The sequence below is a fragment of the Phoxinus phoxinus genome (assembly GCF_949152265.1).
Source record: "Phoxinus phoxinus genome assembly, chromosome: 3".
In the NCBI taxonomy this organism is placed as follows: Eukaryota; Metazoa; Chordata; class Actinopteri; order Cypriniformes; family Leuciscidae; genus Phoxinus; species Phoxinus phoxinus.
Window position 1 is genome coordinate 35,935,206 of NC_136878.1, and position 26,493 is coordinate 35,961,698.

A 26,493-nucleotide genomic window follows, 5' to 3' on the forward strand; every position below is an offset into this window, starting at 1 on the left:
TAAATTAATAAGTTTCAAAAATTAGGCCAGTTGTATGCCACAGTGGCAGTTTTGGCCTGCTTCACTACCTCTGCAGGATGTTCGTATCTGAAGCAGCGTTCAAGGCTGCTCATTCTCATTGTCATGATTGATGACAGGGTGCCATCAAGTGACGGTCTGTTCCTGGTGTCAGTCTTGTTTAGGGCCAATAACTGAAAAGGTTCGCTCAGCATTTGCATTTGAGTGTGGCAGGCTCAACACAATCTGGGCAACCTTTGATCATTTGGGGAATTTTAAAACGCCACTTGCCCGATTTGCCAAAACGCAATTTGTACCATGATCCTATTTTATTGAGCAATTAGCTTGCCCACATAACACACATCAGACAACGTTTGCAACTATAGTTGTCTGTACTCTCGGCACAGAGACTGATTAGGCAAGGCTACGTCTGTAGTGACAAAGCACACCATTTTATTATCTGCTTACCTTGATTGACCTTGATGAAAAATTTCAGTCAGGATTCAGGCCTCATCACAGCACAGAAACTGCACTCGTTAAAATTACAAATGATTTACTTTTAGCTTCTGACCAAGGGTGTATCTCGATACTAGTTTTACTCGATCTTAGTGCTGCGTTCGACACTATAGACCAGGGGTGGGGAATGTTGGTCCAGGAGGGCCATTGTCCTGCTGAGTTTAGCTCCAACCCTGAAAAAAACTCACCTGATTGTAGCCTTAGTGATCCTGAAGACATTGATTAGCTTGTTCAGGTGTGTGGTTGGAACTAAACTCTGCAAGAGAGTGGCCCTCCAGGACCAACGTTCCCCACCCCTGCTATAGACCATAAAATACTCTTAGATCGACTTCAAAATTACACTGGTGTTCAGGGACAGGCATTAAACTGGTTTAGATCGTACCTATCAGACCGTTACCATTTTGTCCATTTAAATGGGGGAAAATCAAAGATAACGTCAGTAAATTATGGGAGTGCCGCAAGGATCTTTATTAGGCCCTCGGCTATTCTCAATTTATATGCTGCCACTTGGTAATATTATAAGAAAACATGGAATAAGTTTCCACTGTTATGCTGATGACACTCTATATATTTCATCACGACCAGATGATAACACTAAATTATCTAAAATGACAGAGTGTGTTAAAGACATAAAATATTGGATGACGTGTAATTTTCTTCTATTAAATTCAGATAAAACGGAGGTATTACTGATTGGTCCAAAAAACTGCCCACAAAACCTCTTACAATACAACCTTAACCTAGAAGGATGTCCTTTTACTTTATCCTCTACAGTAAAAGACCTGGGTGTTATACTAGACCGCAACTTGGCTTTTAAAAATAATTTCAAATGTCACAAGAACAGCCTTTTTCCACCTTAGAAACATTGCTAAGCTACGTAACATGCTATCAGTTTCTGATGCAGAAAAGTTAGTTCATGCATTCATGACCTCGAGACTAGATTACTGTAATGCTTTATTAGCTGGTTGTCCTGCTTTCTCAGTAAACAAGCTACAGTTAGTCCAAAATGCAGCCGCTAGAGTTCTTACTAGGTCAAGAAAATCTGATCATATAACACCAATTTTATTATCTCTACACTGGTTACCCATTAAGTTCCGTATCAATTACAAAGTATTGCTACTGACCTATAAAGCCCTAAATGGTTTAGCTCATGTGTATTTTTTTTATAGATATATTAAATAAGGTTTAGATGTCTGAGTGAAAATGTAATTATCATTAAAATGATTACTGTAACTGCCCTACAATAAGCTTTATAGCCATTTCTGTCAAGATCATATTTTTAAAACACAGCTGAGCTGTGACGTCATATGAGGGAGACGTGCCAACAAAATTCTATTCAAGTACGGAGAGTTTTGAGTCTGAGGAGATGCAAAATCCCCCTCAAACCTATACGATGGCCCACAGCCATACAATTTTGAGCCTCCCAGGCGGGAGACAGATGAGGAGCCAAACAGAAATGTAAATAATTCCTATCGAAGAAACAAATATCTGGTGTGAAGAAGAGAACCAGTGGAGAGTTGGTCAGGTGTCTGGTAAGTAGGCCTATAGGATTAACGGTATATGTATTCGTATTGAACCGAAACGGTACGGGCGTCACGGTTCGGTGCATGAATATACACGGAGAATACACGGTATAAAAATAAATAAAACTCACGTGCAAATTAATTCATGCGGAACTACTGTTATACGCGGGTTATTTAGGGACACCTAATCTGTAGCTCCGCCTTAGCTCTGAAGCTCCGTGGCTATAATGAACAGGCTGCGATCGATGTCAATATTGCAATGCTGGAATATGTTGGTTGGTGTGTGTGTGTGTGTGTCTGTGTGTGTGAGTGTGTGAGAGTGTGAGAGTGTGAGAGTGTGAGAGAGAGGGGCGCGGGTGCGATCGACTGCTCCTACTACAGTAGCATACACCGTAGGCACCGCATCAGCTACCAGTCTCACTCGGGTTTTAAATCCCATTTTATAACTCATGAGATCTCCAACCGCGTAGTCCTTCTCAGTGAAATGGGCGCTGCAAATGACCGAAGTCTTGGATACCGAAGCAGCACTGAAGTCAGCGCGTTTGGTCCGAACAAAGTTGACCCAGGCACGGAACACAGTGGACTCTGTGACTGGTTTTAACAGTGTTTTTGCACACAGCACAAACGCAGTAATTCACCATCGTGAAAATACGCCTGCGTATACTAACTACCTAACTTAAATAACTAACTAAATCACTAAATAAATGTCCTAATCACTAATTCTCTCGCTCTATCACTCGTACAATTATCAACACAGCTCAGCAAGCTGGGGGAGACGTCTCCCTCTTATGACGTCAAACGATTCCTTTGGAAGGAGGAGCAGTTTTAAGGGAGGACTGAAAATAACGAACTTTTTCATCTTATATTCTGCCTTTAGGTATCGAAAAACATACAAAACAATACATCAACTTGTCAAACGTGTATTTCCCCTAACTATTTTGTGTTAATCATAATTACAAATTTAACCTGACACACACACTTTAAGGGATCTTCTATCGCCCTACAATCCATAGCGCTCTTTAAGATCGCTAAATTTAAGGCTTCTGGTCGTACCTAGGATATCTAAGTCCACTAAAGGAGGGAGGGCGTTTTCACATCTAGCTCCTAAACTCTGGAATAGCCTTCCTGATATTGTCCGAGGCTCAGACTCGCTCTCCCAGTTTAAAACTAGATTAAAGACGCATCTCTTTAGCCAAGCATTCACATAATGCATCTCATACCTTTTATACTACAGTTAAATCACATCAAATGCATTCATATAATGAACAGCAGCTACGCTAATTATTTCCCATCTGCCTTTTTTGTTGTCGGACAGGCGCCCCGAGATAACTCAAATAGAGTTCGACAGCTCCAGTTATGTATCTAGCCTCTCATGGAGACTTCAGATGCCCCAACGCCTCTGAAGAGACGACTCGACGCCTGTGAAGAGACGACCCAACGCCGGCGATATGTTATGCCCTAAATTTATACATGATTAACTAACTGTATTTTTGTATGTACATTTCTGAAATGCATTTACTGTAAAGCCGCTTTGAAACAATATGTATTGTGAAAAGCGCTATACAAATAAATTTTAATTGAATTGTCATCCAAACGCGCATCAGTGGGCCCAAAATACGGGACGTCCCGGCTAATACAGGACCGTTAGCAACCCTAATGCCTACCAACCTAACGTCATTGTCATACAAACCAATGCAGATATTCCAGAAAACGAAGGTGCGGCATGGACACACAATTCTGATCTGAAAAAAAAATGCGATACACAATGTGGGCATCAATAATTTTAGATCAGATTCCAATCGGATTTGTCGGTCCAAATCCGATTTGTGCACATGTGGTTTGAAAACCTATTTAAATCAGATATCTGGAAATCGGTTTGTCTGACCGCTCTGGGGTGCATTTCCCAAAAGCATCATTAGCCAACTTTGGTTGCAAGTTCCGTCATTATTATTGGGGAATTTCATTGGTCTCATGCAAAAAGTCTATATTTTTATAAAAAGTCTAAATTTGTGCAGATGGAAAAGCACACAAAATCCTGTACGTTAATCATATGGGAATGGTTCAGGTAGTGGAAGGCACTGAAAAACACATACAAGATGTTTTTTTTTTTTTTTTTTTTTTTTTTTTTAAATGGTATGCTCAGAGATTTTCCACCAATAAAAAGGACTCAGGAAAGATGTTTTTAAGGTGGCGATATCACGAGGAAGGCAAAAATAAAAGATAGTGCTAGGTACCCACTGGGCATCCTTATAGCTAAGAAAAAGGTATAAGACATGAAGTCTGGCAATGGTAAGATCAGATGAACAGCTGCCATCTCACTTTATTGCTTGTAAAGCTAATTCTTCTGAGACCTGGAACTACGACTCTAAGAGCTTTCTTTGAGAAACCGAAACAAAGAGACTTTAAATCTGCTACAACATCAGCATAGTTCAACGAGTTGATGTTTACCAAACCATAGTTCCAACAAACATTCGCAAACAGCTTTGCAAAGCTGTGTGGTTGGAACAACGTCTCTCGAACTGTGGTTAGAAGCATAGTTTGTTTGCATGACATGTGAACTTAAATCCTTATCTTGAGAAAAATAAGCAAGCTGACATTCAGTACAATCTAGAGGTTTTATTTTGAATACAAAACGTAATCTACGTTTTACTTTTAAAAACAGCACTTTAAATGTCTTGACAGAGTGTGCATGTAACAAGCCTATATGATTGAATCTAGAAAAAGCTAAATAACTGAAAAAGAAAAGAAAATGAGTCCTCAGATGCCATGTAGATATATGCCTAAATCCAAATGCAAAACCTAAAGCAATTAAATCATTGTCTGAAAGCAATGTACACAGCTATGTTTATACATTTATATATAGGGCTGTACATCCATCTAGTGGTCACACCTTGGTATTACAGCTGATAAATGGTTCATAATAATCTTAACAGAGTTTACGGACTTCATGTCATCCGTTATTAATTTTGAAAAATTATTAATGGTAGGGGATTTTAATTTTCACACTGAAGTTGCTGATAATCATGCTGCAAAAGAGTTCCTTAGTATTACGGATTCACATAATCTAAAGCAGCATGTTCATGGACCCACACATACTGGTGGTCCTACATTAGACCTGGTTTTTACTTTAGGTTTGGATGTTGATGCATTATGTTGTGAAGATATGTCGATTAGTGATCATAAGTGCATCTTTTTTAATCTTTCTACTATTGCAGACCCGCCTTGTCAGAATCGTCTGATAAAATCACGCATTATTACGCAAACAAATGTTGAGCAATTTAGCTCTCGATTTGACTGTGATTTTAATTTGATGGGTTGTAAAAATGATGTTGAGCTCTTAATGCAATCTTTTAATAATGTCTGCTCTTCCGTCTTGGACGAAGTGGCCCCTTTAAAGATAAAAACTAAACCCATCTGTAACACCACGCCTTGGATGACGGAAGATGTGCGTTGTTTCAGGAGGAGGTGCCGTACCACCGAACGCCTGTGGAAATCAACCGGGCTTGAAGTGCACCGCCTGTATCTTAAGGAACTTAGTTGCGAAATGCAGGGCTGCCTATTTTTCTAATCTAATTTCCTCTAAGCGTAACCCTAAGATATTATTTGATACCATACATAATATTGTATCACCCCCAGCAGCTGTGACCACAATAGATCCTCAAAATGATTGTGATCGACTGATGTCCTTTTTTATTGATAAGGTGCAGTCTATTAGATCAAATATTCTGCATAGACCACACTTTATCGTTGATGGTATTCGTTCAGCTAGGCCTATTACCGTTGAGTCTTTTAAACCAATCACTCTTCCTGATTTGCTAAATTTGACTAATAAAATGAATATATCCTCCTGTCCACAAGATATTATACCGTCTTCTTTATTCTTAAAAGCACTCCCTGCAATTGGTACTAGTATAGTAGATATCAATTGTTCATTGGCCACAGGCTGTGTTCCGTCTTATTTTAAACATGCTACTATTCATCCTATAATAAAAAAAACTAACTTAGATCCAGCAGTTTTGAAGAACTACCGGCCAATTTCAAAGTTGCCATTGCTGTCCAAAATTCTTGAGAAAGTTGTTGCTAATCAACTTACTGCTGTCCTAGAGAACTTGGAATTGTATGACAAATTTCAGTCAGGTTTTAGGAAGAGACACTCGACTGAGACCGCTTTAGTGAGAGTTAATAACGACCTTCAGATGGCATCGGATGCAGGCCTATGTTCAGTGCTGGTACTTCTGGATCTGAGTTCTGCTTTTGATACTGTGGATCACAATATTATGATTATGAGATAGCGCGAATGGGTCGGCGTGTCAGGAGTGGCCTTAGATTGGTTTAGCTCATATCTTACAGATAGAAGTTTTGACGTATCTATTGGTGATTTTAAATCTGCCTCGTCACCCCTGCTTTGTGGTGTTCCGCAGGGTTCTGTGTTGGGCCCAATTTTGTTTATCTTATACTTGTTGCCCCTGGGTCAGATCATACGAGATTTTAATATTTCTTATCATTTTTACGCAGATGACATTCAGCTTCACTTTACCTTCCGGCGAAATGAGTCATCCAAACTTTCGAGGCTTTTAGATTGTATAGATGCCATAAACAGCTGGATGGCAGAAAGTTTTTTGCAATTGAATCCAGATAAGACTGAGGTTTTAATTGTAGCATCAGACAACGCTATACCTTTGATTATACAGGACATTGGACCTTTGGCATCTGCTGTGCGGCCTAGTTTAAGGAACCTTGGGATTATATTTGACAAATCCTTATCTTTTGAAACCCACATTAAATTTTTGACCAAATCTTGTTTTTTTCATTTACGTAATATTAGTAAATTGAGGTCTGTGGTCTCTCAGTCGGAACTGGAGATGCTCATTCATGCTTTTATTTCATCCCGTATTGATTACTGTAACTCACTTTTTTCTTCACTCAACAAATCTGTTCTTCATCGACTACAATCCATTCAAAATTCTGCTGCTAGGTTACTTACCCGATCAAATAGGCGCACCCATATCACCCCAATACTCTGCTCCCTTCATTGGCTTCCTGTAACTTACAGGATCCAATTCAAAATTCTCACCATAACATAGAGCCTTATATGGCCAGGCCCCTTCTTATCTTGCGGATTTAATTCATTCTCATACACCTCTCCGGTCCCTTAGATCTAATAATCAAAATCTGCTAGCTACGCCACGTACTCGCCTAAAGACATGTGGGGATAGAGCTTTTGCTGCTATCGCACCTCGTCTATGGAATGCTTTACCGATCAGTATTAGGTTTGCTGAGAATGTGGACAATTTCAAGAGACAAGTGAAGACTCACTTGTTTAAGTTAGCCTTTGGATGATCTATGTTGTAGATGTTGTTAATTTTATCTGTTTTAATTGATTTCAAAGTGTTTTATTATGTTTTATTGTCTATTGTAAAGCGCCTTGTGACCCACTGTGTCTGTGAAAGGCGCTGTATAAATAAATTGTACTTACTTATAATTTGGTAAAATTATAAGAGGTTTTACCTCTATTAAAAGGTAAAACCTTTTACGTCTATTAAAAACCCAGCAAAGATTGAATACCTCACTCGAATAGCCATTACTAGTGACATTTATTTTATCACTAATATTTATGATTAATTTTAGTGATACATGTACATGAATCATGCTCATGTGTTTGTATTGGGTGTGCGTGCGCAAACATCCCACCCTGCAAAAACACTTCCAAGAGATGGCACAACTACAAAACCCTTAATCATAACATTTTTTTTTTTTTTTAAAGGCTACTATTATATTCATTCGCATGAGCCACCTAACATGGGTTCGTTTATTTTATAGCATTCATGCACCGAAAGCGATGTAGTTGAATATGATGGAAAAAAAGTTGAGTGTCTCCACAAAATCTGAAAGCAAGTGTTCACAGAAGACGCATTTGAAACATGTGATAATACCAGGTGTAATGGTAATGCCACTTGGCTGACCATCTTAATACCAGGAGGAAACAGGCTTTCTAGGGGCTCTTTAGGGGCTTTAAAAATCCCTGTGGTTAGGGTCCTGTGTAGACTTTAATCTGCCCCTGATCACACCGAACAGGTAAACTCAGTCCGCTGTTACACTTGTTATGCTTATAATTGTGCTCTTATAAACTATTAAAACTCAAACTTTTTGGGAATTTTTTTTTTTTTTTAGATAACTGATTTGTTGGCTTAGTGATGTCGCTGAAGTCATAGGATCATGGATAGTTTATTTGTAGCCTACCTTTAGCATTTTACTTCTGGACACTGCATTTAGGTTTCAAAATTCATAAAAGTTGCATTCATCTGAAAATTCTCTTGATGAATTCTCTTGAAAAAAGTACGATAAACTTTTGTTGATCACGGAGCTTGTTTTTTCAAATAATCCAAAAGTCTATGGAAGATCCTATTGCTTTTGTCGAGGTAACCAGTGTGATGCTAACTGCCGGTTGGCCTACAAAGTGTCACTCTATTGAACGTTACAAGTCGCAGTGGACTTATTTTTATATAGATTTATATTTGTATAGTGGACAATTGGTGCATTCAAGTCATGGCGGAAAGATCGTATTTACGATACAGTATTTAAGTTGAGCACACATGAACGCTACCATAAGATCGTGAAGAGTGGGAAGCTCTGGAATTGTTGATTGTACTAAAGCATAAAATCTCCAACTTGTGTGAGAATCCAGTAGGGGACGAGGTTAAAACTTTTACCAATATTTAGAATTTGGACTGCAGTAACCATTTCAACCGCTAGCTAGCTGTCAATATTACACACTGCATTTCACTTCTATCGGAAATATCCTACCTCCCACTTCTGAAGTCGTGATTACAAACTCATTGAATAGAAATCATGGAGGACATCAGGTTTATTCTTGCTTATTTCTTGCGGAAACATTAAAGCCAAAATGTAAAGATATTCAGTTTTGAATCAAATGTAGGCCTAGCATCCCATTCGTTGACAACCATATTCACAAGCTTCCCAGAGGTAAATACGACGAGGGGTTCATGTCCAATTTTCAACAAGGAATCTTTATTTACGATAATTGGGGGCGTGTCAATGAGAAACGTGGCAGAATACCCACAATTAGGGGTGTAACGGTACATGTATTCGTACCGGACCGTTTCGGTACAGGACTTTCGGTACGGTTCACATGTGCACCGGATGCAATCTTTCACGTAAATTAGGCTAGCTTTGTGTGCGGAACATGCGTCAATTCCGATGTTTCCACACGAACATATTAAGTGTCGGAAGTCTCCGCGTTGCACTGATTAAATCTGATTAATCGTTTTTGTGATTCAAATACATGTAAAATATTACCATAACATCTGTCTTCCTGTGTGCGGAAATTTGTTTATGTTGCTGTGACAACGAAACGAGAGCATGTGCGCCTGTGTTAAGAGAGCTTGTTGCTCCATGCACGCTGATGTGCTCATCTGTTGGCATTTCCAAATGCCTTTCAGTTGCTTAATAAAAGCGGGCTTTCCACACAAACAAACGTACATGTGTCATTAGTATGAGAGAAAAAAAGGGATTTTAACTCTCGGGTCGGGCTCGGACATAAATATCTTCATGCCTGTCGGGCTTGGGTCGGGTTCAGTTACTGCTGTCTAAAATCTACTGCCTAAAATTCGGCCCGATCACCACATACACGGCACGCTCCCTTTAGCCCAGCCTCTCGCTAGCTAGCGTCATGGCCAATATTGGTTTAAGAGTATTTTATTTAGTGGAGAACTTTGCAGCAGTATTTTATTTCTTATTCTTTTTTTTATTTTATATATTTTTTATTAATTATATTTTATTAAAAAGTGTTTTTTAAAAAAAAGTGTAAACAAATTGTTAAAAAAAGTTTATAGTAAACAACCAGCAGTTTAATGTTTTGCATTTCTTTCCCTTACTGTACCGAAAATGAACCGAACCCTGACTTTAAAACCAAGGTACGTACCGAACCGTGATTTTTGCGTACCGTTACACCCCTACCCACAATATTTAGCAGTGACCAGTGTTGGAAAAGTTTCTTACAGTATGTTACAGATTACATGTCACCCTGTTTAAAATTGTTAAAGGACAAGTTCGGTATTTTACACTTAAAGCCCTGTTTTCAGATCGTTTCTGATGAAATAGAACGGTTAAGATTGAAATTTGTTTCTGTGGTAGCAGTGTCTTTTTTCATATTTTACAGCAGATTCCAAAGGGACAAAAGCTCTTGCCATAGATATTCTTGTTATAACATGTCACGTTAAAATACGAAGTATAACATTATTCTCATGATGCCTGAAAATAAATCATGAAGGAAAATTGACGGTTCAGTCAAACTGACGGATCAGCTTTATTTGTAGGGCAACCTTGTGATTTGAAATGATTCGTTTCAGCATTTTAGAATGGAAGTTCCCCAAACCGGAAGTGCCACCCATAATTCAAAACGCAGTAAGGTCGTCAGGAGGAATAAGCATAGACAGTAAAATAAATGGAAACAGCGTATGGAAGCCCCATATGGCGCTTTTCCACTACATGGTACGGTACGGCACGCTTTGGCGCTTTTCCACTGCATGGTACGGTACGGCACGGCTCGCTTCAAATGGTACCAACTCTGTTGAGGTTCCAAGCGTACCGTACCGATACAAAATGTGACGTGAAAACACTGCAGATCACTGATTGGTCAGACAGAATCGTCACTTCAGCGTCATTGTATTTGCGATACGAGACACTAAACTTGCTAGATTTAAATAGCCAGACAACAGCCAACGCGGTAGCACCTGTTTTTAAAGTATTTACTTGACAAAAGTAGTAAAAAAAAAGAAAAAAGAAATGGCTGAATCGTGGTCAGTGGACGAGGTGCAGACGTTCCTGTCGTTGGTTGCCGAGGAGCGGATCCGGTGAGAGCTGGATGGGGCAACACGGAATGAAAAAAAGTGTTCCAAGAAGTAAACAGCTCTTAGCCGCACACGGCTGTGTGACCTACAACTATTAACGATCAGTCCCAGCCACTTTGAAGCGGTACTAACTGCAGTGGAAAAGCAACCGAGCTAAAGCGAACCGAACCGTACCACGCAGTGGAAAGCGAAGCGAGCCGAACAGTTCCGCGCCGAGCCGAACCGTACCATGCAGTGGAAAAGCGCCAATAGACTTCAACGGAGAAAAGTTAAGTCAATTAGAAGCACTCACTTCCTGATGGTTGAGCATACTGCGCAGCCTCAAACTAAGCTTGACGACGCTCGTGAGCAACCTGTCTGACAGCTGTAAGTCTCCTAGTGGCTGTGCCAAGAGAAATCAGAATCATTCCCTTCTGAATCTCGCAGAGACAGAGCGCGAGTATAAGCTGTCCATGAGCTATAGCAGCAGGATCAACTTTATCACTCTCTATGGGCTTCTTCCTTGACTTTATGCCTCCACATCCCCTCGATTGCCTGCGAGCTTCTCCGCCTGTCTATACGTTAATTTCTTCACTGTGCGACAGTGTCGAGAGGTTATGACGCAATCGTTAGCCTAATTTTACAAAAACTGCTTCTACGGGGCCATCACGTAAGATACAAGGTAATGGAGCCTTTTATACATTGTCGTGTTTCTTTAGAAATAAATAATGGACAATTGAAGTCTTTAAAGACCCACTCCGATGAAAATCATGTTTTTCTAGGTGTTAACATGTTCTTGTGGCATTTTTCTGATGTTAGAGAACATATCTTGAGAAAAATAAGCTCAAAGTTGTATTTCTGAGTAGTTCTACATTCAAATGACTGTGAATCAGTAGCAGACGCTAAAATGCCGTCTAAAATAGACTGGAGTTGTGACGTAGTAACTCCACTGGGCGGGGCTAGTTAGTTAAAAAAGTTAACTCCGTTAACTTAACTTCATCTGTGTTAAAGCGATGTAGATTATAATGTAATGTAATGTAATGCGTTTTACAGGGGCTTTTTTGAAGTTGTGTTTTGTTTTTAATTTTACTCTCAGCAGCAGGGTCAGATACACACACACAAGCCATTGCATGTCAATGTCATTGTGAACAGAGCTCCGATAGTGGCGCTGAAATTGGAACACATACTGTAACAATAAGTCACTTTCACCGTCGAGTTTTGCCTGTCGCAGTCGTTTGTCCCCTCGTGTGTCAAGCCCATCACTCGTGAGAGAGTCAGTCAGTTTTTCAGATTTAGCGGTGACATTACCATCATAATAATCCCAAAATTCCAAGCAATCCACTGATACAAAATATGTCCTTATTGATCACTGTGGGAGGGATGAAATATCGAGGCGAAGTCGAGCTGTTTTTTACCGCGACGTCTCGGAGTAAAATAATGATCGCCGATCAGAGCTCTCAGCAACGGGGAGAGGGAGGGTCGTCTCCGTGCCAACGGCTCCGCCCACAACGCAGAGGCGAATTGCTAATGAGCTACTGCTCTGCTGAAGCGAAGTCCCAGAAAACAGCACAGGTTTTGAGATTTTGGCTAAAAATGGCATAATCAATTTAAAGACCACTGGGAATGTTTAAAAATAGCTAAAAATATGATCGGAGTGGGACTTTAAACGCCTCAGATGTACAGTTTTTCGCTGTCAAAGTGACAAAATGAATGGGAGTCAATGGAATGCTAACAGCAGGTGATGGTCTGCTACAATGGCGGCCCCCGGGAAGCTTCAGTTTCCGGCGGATGCATTACCCCCTTGGTCCCAAAGATATGCATAAAGGCTAGATGTCTCTTCCGCTTGCTGGCCAAAAGAGGTCGAAGTCCGCACCTGGCAGCCATCTTGTCACAGTCAGCTCGCTCACTCGTAACATTGTATGTTAATGGTGCATGTACTTTTTAAATAACCATAACTTGCTCAATTTTCTAACGATTTTCAAATGGTTTGATATAAACGTCAGAGTTGTAGTTATGACACTGCATACTTGTGAATAATTATAACCATGGACTTCCATATGAAAATAACATTGAACAGAACAGATAGGTGCAATGAATATACACACGCACAAGGTATTTATGTTATTTGTGTGAAATCAATATACAAGCTAAAACTCAGTGTACAGAATGGCAACATGATTTTATTTATTTATATATATATATATATATATACTCTTTTATAGAATATCGTTTTTTCTTTCTGCCGGATAACAAGCATCTCTGAACTGACCACATTTCAGCCCAGGTCACTTGATATTTATTTTATTTATACGTTTATTTGTATAGGGACAGTACAAAAAAAACATGATCCCAGTCAAAGCTGGAAAATATGTATTGCACATAGAGAGTATAGCGAAAGCTAATTTGCATCTCAGGTCCCTAGAAAGGCTTTTCTAGACAAAACAAAAACTAAAAAATAAATTTAAAATTTGTTACATTACATTACACATTTAAAAATGCGTGCAGTTCTGGTTTATTTTAAACCACCGCTTTACCTTCAATGTAAAAGACTTCATTTCAAATATTGCCTTAAACTCATTTGGCAACAGGTTCCAGAGTTTGGAGCCCTGAACAGAAAAGGCTCTTTGCCCTTGTGTAGTCCTACGGAAAGTAATCCTACAATTCCCACCTGCCGAACTCCTAGTGATTCTACTTGTATCATCCTGTCTCTTTATCAATTTACATAAAACAGATGGTGCCTTATTGTGCAAACATTTAAAAATTAATTTTATATATGACAGGTTTTTTTAAATTTATAAAACTTAGCATATTCAATTTTTTTAAAACATTGCAGTGATGCCATCGAATTGGCTTTTTATCCATTATTTTTATAGCTCGATTATACAACATTTCAATTTTTTTAATTAAGGAATCACTTGTTTGAGTCCAAACTGTAATACAGTATGAAATGCGGGACAAGATCATTGCATGCATAAAAAGATGTGCTGCCTCAATTGAAAAATATTTTCTAATAAGTCTGAAACAATTTAGATTAATCCTTACCATTTTTGTGAGCTTTTTTATATGTTTGTCAAATTTAAGTTGTGAGTCTAAAACAATACCTAAAAAGTTAAAGGAACACTCCGACTTTTTGGGACTTTAGCCTATTCACCTTATCCCCCAGAGTTAGATAAGTCCATAAATACCTTTTTCATCTCCGTGCGTGCTATAAGTCTGTCTGACGCACCCACCGCTAGCCTAGCTTAGCACAAAGACTGGATGTAAATGGTTGCAGCAAGCATACTAATCCAAATAAGTGACAAAATTACGCAAACATTTTCCTATTTACATGTTGTGATTTGTATAGTCACAGAGTGTACAAAAAACAAAGTCACATGAGACACAGACATATTTTAACCGTATAAATACTGGGAACTATATTCTCTGAAGGCGAAGCACTGCTACTTGGGCGGAGTGATAACCGCAGCACCTGAGAAGCGCCGTTGTTTCTTCTGTCAACAAAACCAACGTGACTAACTATCTATTAGCGGACGTGAATGGTGATCATGGCATAATGTCCCTTGATAATCTCTTTAGGTGTGTTTGGATCAATATCCAGAGCAAGTAGCCATTTCTTCAACCGGTCAGCGTTTTTAGTTGGAATTCTATGAAACATCATGGTATTACCTGGTCTGGTCTCCCATGTTTATTGTCACAGCTCTTTACAATACAGCGAAAACCCATGATTGTAAACTACGCTTTTACTATTTATAAATTGCTGACTCTGTTACCCAAACTCTGAACGAACTCTCTGCTCCTCACCACGGCGCGTCTCAGGTGCTGTGGTTATCACTCCGCCCAAGTAGCAGTGCTTCGCCTTCAGATATAGTTCCCAATATTTATACGGTTAAAATATGTCTGAGTCTCATGTGACTTTGTTTTTTGTACACTCTGTGACTATACAAATCACAACATGTAAATAGGAAAATGTTTGCGTTATTTTGTCACTTATTTGGATTATGCTAGCTGCAACCATTAACATCCAGTCTTTGTGCTAAGCTAGGCTAGCGGTGGGTGCGTCAGACAGACTTATAGCACACACAGAGATGAAAAAGGTATTTATGGACTTATCTAACTCTGGGGGATAAGGTGAATAGGCTAAAGTCCCAAAAAGTCGGAGTGTTCCTTTAAACTCATCTACCTCCTCTAGCCTATTTCTTTATTATTTACTAGAATTATTACTTTTTCTTTTTGCTTTCTATTAGAAAAACACATAAAGACAGTTGACTTTCGACAGTTTCGACTTTTTTTTACAGTTGACATATGACTTTAGAAACACAACTGAGCCCTAACACCAGGGGCCTCATTTATAAGCGTTGCGTACGCACAAAACAGGCCCCAAAAGAGGTGTACGCCACTTCCGACGCATAAGTTGTGATTTATAAAAACAAACTTGACGGGAAAATTTGCGCACATGCACGCAAACTCTGACCCATGCTTACAAACGTTTTGGAGCTGGAGTTAAATGTCTTTTTGGTCACTTTTAGACAGAAAATCTAAATAAAATTATATATATATACAGAAAGATAATACAAATATAATTTCACTCACCAAGCCTATCACTTGAAACAAATATCCACACCTTAAATGTCCGCGCCAGCGAGCGTGCTGGGCCGTTTAGTGAAACTGACGCATAACTAACGGCAGATGAAGTAAAACTGTAAATCTTCATTATGAGTCCTAATCATAAATAGGCTACAGTGCATGTTCAAAATAACTGTTTAAATAAAATAATTATTTAAACTTTTACTTCTGATAAACATTTAGATTAAATATGCCAATCTCATTAATGGAGTTAAACATTTAAACTACGGTACATGAAATTTACTGAAAAGTTAAAAAATATAGGCAATATATATATTCAATAAATAGCCTATAGATATTTGTTGTGGAAGCAATGCTTTTGAACACTTTTCCCTTGGCATGCTGCGTTTTAATGTTTTAACTACAGAGATAATTGCTTATGATAATAGCAGATTGTGCAATATAATCAGTTTCCATTACAAATATAAATCAATTAAAAATAATATTTGGTCAGTGTAAAAGATTGAGAACTTTCTCTGAAATGTATTTTACACTATTTGATTTATTTATTCAAAAACAAGGCAAGGATAGGCTACTAAATGATTTTTATTCATGTAATGTGACGGCACATGTTATCACGTGGATGAATAATCATATGCAAATGATATGCAGATGAGGATATGTATAGTAATTTACGCATACATGTGCACAATCTTCCGCTGACTGGGATTTATAAAGTGAATCCTGCGCAGGTTCTGGCGTATGCACGGTTTTAGAAGTCTGAATATTTTTTTTACGCACGCCATTTTTGGCTTTCGGGAGCACATACACTTTTAGTAAGGATCCTACGCACAGTTTTATAAGGCCCCAGGTCTTGTGAAGCTGTGTGCAACAGCAGATCAATATAAAATGAAATATGAGTAGGCCTACTTTAGAACATTATTAGCCAGCTAATAACTACAACCACATCCACAAAGATTGTAATTTAGACAAAAGATTAGTTGTCATAAAATAGTTATTGGTGTCTAAAATCTAATTGAACAGCTCGAGCCTCGATTGTGGTCTCAGCCTTGATAACTTGCGCAAGTATAGCCGTGATACACAACTAGGCTGCACGATTAAGTCGTTTTTCGAAAAGAAAAGCTGCAATTTCAACATGTCCAAGAATCCAGAATTATAGCCACGTTAATAACGTTTGTAAGAAACCAAACCGTTTGTAAATCAGTCAAGATTTCAGCGAGATAAGAGTATTTGTGTGTGCAGATCACTCACCTTACATCAGGTACCACAGAGCCCACCAGAAAGCTTGCCTGTGACAAGATGGCCGCCAGTGATGACGTTAGAGACTCCGCCGTAAGACATCTAGCCTTTATTGTGTACATCTATGCTTGGTCCCAAATGGCAGCCTACAAGTCGGCACTTTCGTGACGTAACGCCGCTTTGACTGTCGGAAAGTCGTCTGCCGCGGAGCTCGCATCAGTGCGGACTCGGCAAAAGTGCGTATCGAGGGCGCGAGCACCCGTCTAATGACAAATGGGACACTTTGGTGAACTTAACGGCGCGCAAACGCGGCAGCCAAAGTCCACAAGACCGAAAGTGCATATGAAGTGTGCCATTTGGGACAAGGCCATACACTAAGCATGATAAATTATACAATCGATGAAATTACAAAGCTGACACGCACGGTCACACGGAGGCTACAATTACGGCATAAAGTCTTTGTTGTTGTTATTGATATTATTTAATAAAGTAACATGTAAGATAAAAGTAGTTTTTATTTTAATTTTATATTAAACAATTTTTTTATATTAAGTAGTTTTTCACCAGAAATGTCGTTGTTAATCACGATTTTAAAAAGAACATATGAAATACGAAAGGGCTTTTTACGAAAAAAAACTCCAAGGACTAACGTTACCCTTAAACATACCCATGTATTTCATATAACCTGCTTTCTGGAATAACCCTCAGATGAATCGCTGTTTAACATGTTTTTACTCAAATATCTACAAAAAAGCTTGAACTGCTCATACCCAGTGTTGAGTGCCACAGTCAGTCAGCTCAGCTGCTATGATGTACTCGTTATTGGAGAACGCGGTCACTTTGCACGAAGGAGTGAACTGACTGTCGGAACCAAGCCGCAGCTCTGAAGCATCCACAGGCAAATCAACGTCAAAGAGGTCAACCTTAACCGCGATCTCCATGTAATTCTCGTGGCAAATCACGGCTACTGTTTTGACACGTGTGATCTGTCTGCTGGGCGAATCTTTTGCTTGATTCGAGAGATGCTTGATTGGGAAAGGTTCCCTCGTTTGCGACCGATCGGATGGATAGGGTATCGGAGGGTTGGAGCTCAGTTTAGAGGCCCTCACATCACTAAACTCTGCTGTCAAAGTCAGGATCAAGAGATGCAAGATTAAACTTTCCGTCATCGTCCTCAATTAACTTAGAGAGCCAACTCTGCAATCTCACCCCGCATCACCTAGCAAGCATCCGGCCTACTTCTGCTTCTTTAAATGGACAATTAACTAATTTTTGTATGAGTTCCATAATCACGGGTTAATTAGGCGTTGCACTGCTGAAAGGCAGGCAATAATTAAAGTGACGAGAAAACAACCCCTCCCACTTTTGCAACAACAAAAAAAAGTGGAGAAAAAATATGTCAGCAGAGCTGAATAATTAACTTTTCTTTATGTATTTACATCCTCCTTTGTCACATCGTTTCTCCCATAGCTCACACTCCCACACAAATTATGTAGTTGGTATGTATCTTTTGTTACATTTTTACCTCTGTTGTTCTGTTTACATATAGGCTATGTGATTTTGACACACTATGATCTTGTTTTAGAAACGTCCTTTCTTATGAATTTGCTTTAGTTTGGCATGAACAAATATTTCAACAAGTGAATATAAATAATTTATCTAAAATCAAATATTATTACACTTGTGGGAAATGGGTGTTGATTATTATAGGCATGAGTAGATGTTGATAGCGGTAATCATAGATTCCTCATTCGACCGCTCCCGATTTATGCGCGCCCGCCATCTTGCAACGGTCTGCGTGTCGTCAGTCATCATAGCAAGAATCAATGATGCCTCATCATTGCAGCTTCTGGTTGTGAAACCCGTTTATATACTGTCTATGGTGAAACCGCCAAGATTTAAATTCCCGTAGAAATGGGATAACCTTCCATGGTGGGAATGTGTTGACTTGTGTTTTTATATTCAATCAATAATACATGTTTTTACTAATGTAATTGGAATGTTTTTACTTTTACTATGGTAACTTAGTTATGTCAGCTGACGCCTTTGTCTTGTTGTATTGTGTTATTTTGACAAAACCATCTGCTAAATTATATTTATTATATTATAATATATTCATACATGCGTCTAACTATTGTAACTGACGCTCTGTCAATTTGCTCTCGAATGTTCACGGACCGCTCCAATATGGCGGATATACGTATATGTCTAAGGCGGAAATCTTCGACAGACTGGCTAGCGGATGAACGAACCAATCGATATCATGAAAGATGCATAAGAATATAACCTATACACGTTGTTTTTTTTGCATAAAATATTAGCTATAGTTGTTAATAAATTGTGTGTCAGTTTCTTTATGAAGTTTATTAAATGACATGATACTAAAATGTGTTTTTTTTGTAAATACATGTATATGGGATTACGTTTCGATCCTTCATTTGCACTCCCAGGACCTTCCAGTAAATTCAAAATGGCGGAATTTCAGAAAAATGGTTCGGAGCTAAACAGGACATACCAAGTATAAATATAAAATTAAATACAGGGGAAAAATAAACTATTAGCTGCACAGCCATAAAGTAAGCAGTTATCAATAACGGATTTGCTTTTTTTTATTCGTTTTAATCGTTTTAACATTGCGGCATCCTCGTTTTAAAGGTAAGAACGACATGCAGTTCAGTTTTGGTTTTTGTGCAATTTTATTACAGGAAAATTACTATGATTAACCCCAGTTGTATATAAATAATGGGCCTAATGAGTTTTAAGACACTTGAATATGTGCATAAACTACTTTTTGTCAGCGTAGTATATCAGTATTTGAGTAACTTAACAGTTACTCAATCCCGCATTAAGTTTGCTTAAAATTGTGGTTGAAAACTCATTAACTCATTTCAGATGGTTAAACTTTTCCGATCGTCAGGGGATATTTTCTGTAGCACAATGAAATCTGACAGACCTTATAAGAGTTTAACATTGGAAGAAGTGTTGGTGCTGCTTGATCCATTACGGAGAAGGAGTGTTTTGGATTCCTGTAAAACAAATAACTAAACTAAGTAGTAGACCCGTAGTTCTTCTCAGTTGGAATCTAATGATTTTTAATAGGATACAATGCTCTGGAAAATCTCACCATTCTAGTTATAAACATTTTTGTTATGTTTTCAAATAATTGTTATTGTTTTTTTACGCATGTAGCTATCATTTCCTATCTTTAAATTTGATTGTGTGTAATATATTTGCTTCATTTCTGCCACCAGTCACACTCCACTGTGAATATTTGTTTTGGCATCAGCCATAAACGATTAATATCAGTACACTACAACTAAGGAATAACTTGCTAGCAACTAGATTCCATTTTCTATGACCTTTGTGAACAAATGTACAAATCATCTTGCCATAAACCTGTGGCCAAGTAATACACAATGAAATATAACACTCAATAAATCAACAATAATGTGAATTCACACTGACCATTTTTTAAATATATATAGCCTATCTTTAGAAAATAACTTTTTTTTTTTAAATGAAATATTATTTTAAAGTATTTGGACTAGTTTTTTAAAAGTTGTGATAATAAATATAGAATAGATGATAAACGATGCAGCTATATAACTCCATGGCAAATATACATTCATTAACATAAATGTGCTGTAAAAGATGGTGTTAATTATAAACATTACAATTTTTAAAAACGTATTAATGCCTTCAAGACTATTATACGTTTTTTTTCTAGAAAAAATTAGAAAGCCAAAACAATCTCTATTACTTTAATTTCCTATTATCACTGTAAAGCTGCTTTGAAACAATCTGTATTGTTAAAAGCACCAGGCCTACAGTATATAAATGAAGGTGACTTGACTTGACCATTCTTAAAGTTAGGCTATCTAATTCTTTTGCCAGTGGAAATGGATTGAAAGATTTACTGATGTACTTTATTTACTGATGATGATGATGATGATGACAATTGAATATATATGATTTATGTAGTTGTTTTTCTGCCATAGAGTGAGACATGGCAGAGGAGCGTAGACAGAAGCTGTGTTCAGTGATCCTCCCTACTGAATCCATGAAGGCGATGGCGGAGTCAGTGGGTGTGGGCTCACTGCAGGAAGACAGCTGTCTGGCCCTCAGCGAAGAGGTTAGCTACAGGATTAAAGAGATTGCACAGGTATTTACAATTGCAATTAACAATTTTGTTTATACTTGCAGTGTTAGCTTATACATAAATAAACATGTAGAAAGTATGATTTTCATTAAGGTTTTAAGAACAAACATTGTTCACAGTACACAGACATGAATATTTAAAATGTTTATATATTACATGTTGCCATTTTTTCCCCCTTTTTGGTCCAATAAAATTATCAGGGTAATTTACGACTTCGTTAGAGGAAAACAACAAATCATTAAAAATATTGAATCATAATCTATGACAAATATATCATGAACTAGGTGAATCTATAATTCAGAAGCAAAAGTATTTCTAAAAAAAATATTGGGTGCACAGTAAATTTATAAAATCTAAAAAAAAGCATTAGAAAAGAAGTCAACGTAAAGACTAAAGACTACTAGGACAAAATCTGATAAAATATAAATTAAAAAATCTATTTGTATTATAAAATACATTCATGAAATAGAATTTGTTGAAAAATTAAATACTATGAACTTAAAAATATATATTTTAAATGTACTGCACAGCATTTTAACGGGGAAACAATATATGATATATACGACAGAATAAGATAGGTTATTAATAACCTTTCAGTGTGCAACACTATCATAATATGAAAGGCTTAAAGGTGCAGTAAGCGATTTCTAAGAAACACTGTTGATATCAAGTGAACTTGAACTAAGTATGTGCTAGCTAGATACTGTTACCGTTGTGGATGCGCTCTTCCCATTACAACGTGCTGAAACACGGGCAATTAAAGCACAAGGACTTCTCAACATTCTATAGTGTTCTTGTTATAATGTTATTGCAACAAGGTTAGATGCTGTGGGATGGAGGCGGGAACTGGCAAACATTCAACAATTTTAATAATAAATAAATAAACAAATAGGCCTACAAAAAAATAGGGCTGAACGATTAATTGCATTTGCGATAATATCGCGATATGATGAAACACGATTTTGTAACCGCAAAATATGCGATTACACTCTGGTCACGTGACACGCGATAGTAAAGCAGTCTGCACTGCAGATGAAGCATCAACTTGGCACGCTACACATATAGTCCTGGCATGGGCTACAGGAAAGAACAGTTTGTTTAATTTATGTGATTGTGTTATAGATTCTCTTCAACGATTCTGTATGGATTCAGATAATTTCAGAGTCTGAGCTTAGTTTTAAACACAGATGCGTGATGACGCTGCGTGTGCTTTATAAACAACTGTATTCTGCTTGCTTCTAATTCCTCTGTCTCACACACGCACACACACACGCACACACACACACACACACACACACACACTCGAACCTTCCGGAAAATAGTCTTTCATACAGTTCGGAAAAGTTTAAGCGAATTGAACATTCGCGGGCTTCATTGCACTACTAGATCATATGGCACTAGAAATGCGCTGTGAAATACTCGCGCTTTGCTTGATGTTACTCTAGTAGTGCGCGGTCTCGCCCGCCGGTATTTTCCTTACAAATGCTCTATAAAGGCATCATATGTCTTTTGGAATGCAGTTGGCTTATATATTAAAAATAAAAATATGAAAACCATCGACAGAAGCTGCTTTCAATTTCAAATACTCATGCCCGCTTTGTGAAGAGCACTCTCACATGCGGCTGTGAGCGACTCTGTCTACGTGGTTAAATGTACTTGTATCTCAAAATGCGTTTATGACGCAAAATTATTGTAAACAGTCAGTTATGTCTTAAGTTATCAAACAGACAGGACAAACCACATCTTAAATTAAAAAGAGATCTGTGCATTAGTGTGAAGGAGCATATCGTATCTAAACTGAGAAAGAAAAATCACTTAATCACAGCTCTTGAATGGAAAACATTCAGACTACTCATAAATACTGAAAGCACTCTTTGTTTATTGCTTGTAATGTTTTTTCCCCTCTTTGTTATTGATAGCTTTTATGTTTTGAAGCTATTCGTTTATATAGCCTATTTAAAATTCTTAACATGTAATTGTATTAATTTCATTTTTTAATGTGTAATTATCTTTTAAAAGTAGCCTACTTATAATTACATATGTAATTAAATAAATATTTAAAGTTTTATTAATAAGATTAATAAATCTTGCTGTCCTAACGCCAACCAATCAGACCTCAGGTACCATCCAAGTCACAGCGATCATCTTTTTCTTGATTGATCGTCGCTGTCACGTCCGAGTACTCATGTACTTATGTACTCATGCACATCACTACTGTTTTACGTTTACCTGCCACTGGCAGTCCTTTCACAAACTTGCTTCATTCGTATTTTTATACGGTTCCCTGCAGTGCACAATATTGATTCTTCAATCTGCCTTCAATCAGTCTGTTATTTCACAACAACAATAGCTGATCAACTGCAGACATCCCAAGTCTCCTGGAAGTTCCGGGAGTCTCCCGCATAGTGATAGCGGCTCCCTGATGCCAGCAAATTAGTTAAAATCTCCCGGAATCTAGAGTGAGCGAGCAAGAGCACGCATGCGTAGCGTGCGCACGGCAGAGAGAAGGAGCAAGAGAGACCTTGCGTGTGTGTGCTTGTGTGCGTGTGTGCCTCACGAAGTGCATGTAAGGACCCAACCAATCAATTGTCAGTGCGGATGGGCTTTTATCTCTACTCCCGAACCGAATTAATCAGAACCAAATAATTCGAGCCTGAATCTGATGCAGATGACCAAGCTGATCGATCAACTTTGTCAGCGCGTCTGGAACAGAACTTATCAGATTGGTAAGGTTCTATTTCATTGGGGACATAATTACTGATTATAATGACTTATACTATCTTTTTAAGCGGTGTGCCGCGCTAACGTTACAGCGGGGAGAAAACGATGTAAACATAAAACCCTGTCTGCATTTGTAATCATAGAAACGACAAACAAGCAGTACTCTATACTGCTCAAAACTCGCGTTTGAATAGTCAGTAGCAAATTCTTAAAATACGAAAAACATACTTACAGGCTGTGTCTGTGAGTCAGAATGTACTTGCAAAGAAGGAATTGCCTTTGTGAATCAGCCTTTGTGCACAGCCGGCCTTGTTCTCTCACAGGTTCTGGAAACAGCGCAGCACATAGTCGAATATTTTGGTTGTACTGTTCTGGAACAGTGTTGTAAATAAAGCTGAAGTACTGTTTTATAATTTTGTCCTCTTTTTGGAAGGCCAAACAAAGTAGTTTGGCTTTCTCAACAAAAAACACATCGTCTCCATGACATGGTGGTGCCGGTGTCAACAATAATACAGCGAGAATGAAAGTTACGCCTTCTTTCTTTGCGTATACATTTGGCCGGTGTTATGAAACTCTGCCCCCACATACTGATGTAGATTTGTGGGGGCGTGTTTGAACAAAGCATTTTAGGAAGGCGTGGCTGAGCCTTAACTTTTACAAAGAATATCTCTTTAGGTTTGAGATAGAGATGTCAATTTTCACAAATTCCCATGATCGATGGTCGTTTAAATTAACGATCAATTAATCGATTAATCGCTAGCCTTAATACTGCAATATGCGTCTGCTGCAGTCGCATGGCCAACAGCATGACAGGGTCCGCAAATCCTGCTCAAAATGCTATGTTCCTCACCAAATGAATGAGAATGGTTTTTAATCTAAATAAAGGGCTAGTAGGATTGTAAAATGTTTCGATGTGATTGATAATTTAATTAAATGAATTATTTAATCATGAAACATAATGACTACGTGTCACCAACGCCACCTCAGATGCGTGCAGAATGTGTGACTGTTGTCTCCCTGGAACAACGCACTGAAGACGGCAACTAAACCCAATGCATTCACAACGATTTAATACAATAATGTTCTCATGTTATGTAATATGTCAGTCCCAAATTATTCATCGTTATTATTAGTTGAGCATTTCTGTTTGAGCTGCGTGCGCTGAATGAATAGGCTACCGTTAAACTGATGCCATTAGTTTGCTAGCGCTGTTATTTAACTCAAAGAAACGCATCCTATATGAGATTAATCAGATATATTCAAAATAAACATAATATTACAAATTATTTCTGCACAAAATGACGCGAATGCACAACAAGTGAACTTGAACTAAGTTACGTGCCATTCATTCAGAATGACTCATGTTGTGGACGCGCTCATCCTGGAGCAATGCGACACGGCAACTAAACTCAAATAATGCACAATGTTTTATTACAATATTGTTCTCTTTATAATGTTATGTAATATGACAGTCCTCCCAATAGTCATTATTAGTCGTGCAGTCAGTGCCGTTCGAGCTGTGCGCGCTGAAGCTGATCACGCTTTAAGTTCAAGTTCAAGTTCAAATGTTTATTGCCATTTGCACAGGTACGTTTCAGTACAGGTACATTGTCTTTACTACAGCGTTAAGTCAAGGGATACAAAATTAATGCATCCAATATAAGATAAATCAGATATAGATAGGCATACCGTATTTTCCGGACTATAAGTCGCTCCGTAGTATAAGTCACATCAGTCAAAAAATGTGCCATGAAGAGGAAAGAAACATATATAAGTCGCACTGGACTATAAGTCGCATTTATTTAGAAATTTATTTCACAAAATCCAAGACCAAGAACAGACATTTAATTTGGAAAGGCAAGTTGTTCAACTACACAATATCACACAGAACAACAGGCTGAATGGGTGTCCGGCATGTTAATGTAACACAGGGTTTCCCGCAGCACTTTGGAACTAAGTCGGCCGCCTAAGCAACACACGCCTGCCACCTTTACGTCGTCAAAAAAAATTTACATGAGCGATATCCGCTGCATTACTCTGTCCTGTTTAGAGCTTAGATTCTCTGCCCGAGCCCGATATTTTTGCCGCCGTTAAACTCGGGCCGGGCCCTTGATCTAGAGACATGCGGCGCGGGACTAGACTTGATGCCCGAGTGCGAGCGCGGGCGGTAGCCTAATGCACTCACTCTGTGTGTGCGGGCTGCGGGAGAATAAAACGATTAAAGGTGCTGTATGGAGTTTTTCTACTAAAATTAACTTTATTCTATCACTTGGCTTAGTTGTCAAGGACATTATCATTGAGGACTTTGTGTTATCTGACCATAATCCAATTTTATGTACTGTTTCTCTTCCCTGTCAGCTGAGAAAACTGTGTCCAGCTAAAAGATCGTATCGTCCTCTAATACCTAACTCACATGTAGATTTCAATGTGTCTTTTATGGAGAAGTTGTAGTGTATGAAAGTGGACCTTTCCAGTTAAGATTAGTCGCTAAAATTAAGCCCTTTGTAACACGGAAGGACCTGGAAAAGATAGTTCATGCGTTTATCTTCTCAAGATTGGACTATGGTAATGCATTGTACTATGGTGTTTAACACAAAAGCTTAAACAGATTGCAACTAGACCAAAAAACGGCCGCAAGACTTTTGACAGGCACTCTGAAAAATTAGCATATTACTCCTGTATTAAGAGAACTACATTGGTTGCCGGTTTTCTACAGGATTAATTTTAAGATACTTTTATTTGTTTTTAAAGCACTACATTGCATTGCTCCGACATATAGCTGATCTAATCCAGGTGAATAAACCAAAGAGAGCACTGTGCTCCGAGTCATTAAATCTCTTGGTAGTCCCGCGGACGTACAGGAAAATGAGAGGAGACCACTCCTTTGCAGTGGCTGCTCCCAGGC

General features: G+C 38.3%; 2 protein-coding genes across 3 annotated transcripts in view; one reads left to right on the forward strand and one right to left on the reverse strand.

Moving 5' to 3' along the window:
* The window catches only part of LOC306994928 (uncharacterized protein), a 40,614-nt gene extending 22,600 nt beyond the window's left edge, over positions 1–18,014 (reverse strand). The window contains exons 1-2 of one of the 2 annotated variants that reach the window (XM_079605927.1): positions 17,918–18,014; positions 17,479–17,831 (exon numbers count right to left, since the gene is read on the reverse strand). In XM_079605927.1, the coding sequence (XP_079462053.1) occupies positions 17,479–17,831; positions 17,918–17,924 (360 nt within the window). In that variant the 5' untranslated portion in view covers positions 17,925–18,014. The other variant, XM_079605926.1, reaches the window with a different exon arrangement.
* Positions 18,015–18,939: 925 nt separating this feature from the next.
* The window catches only part of taf6 (TAF6 RNA polymerase II, TATA box binding protein (TBP)-associated factor), a 74,560-nt gene continuing 67,006 nt past the window's right edge, over positions 18,940–26,493 (forward strand). Inside the window, exons 1-2 of the mRNA XM_079605928.1 lie at positions 18,940–19,363; positions 20,707–20,870. Coding sequence (XP_079462054.1) covers positions 20,715–20,870 — 156 coding nt within the window. The 5' untranslated portion in view covers positions 18,940–19,363; positions 20,707–20,714. The remainder of the gene's footprint in view (positions 19,364–20,706; positions 20,871–26,493) is intronic.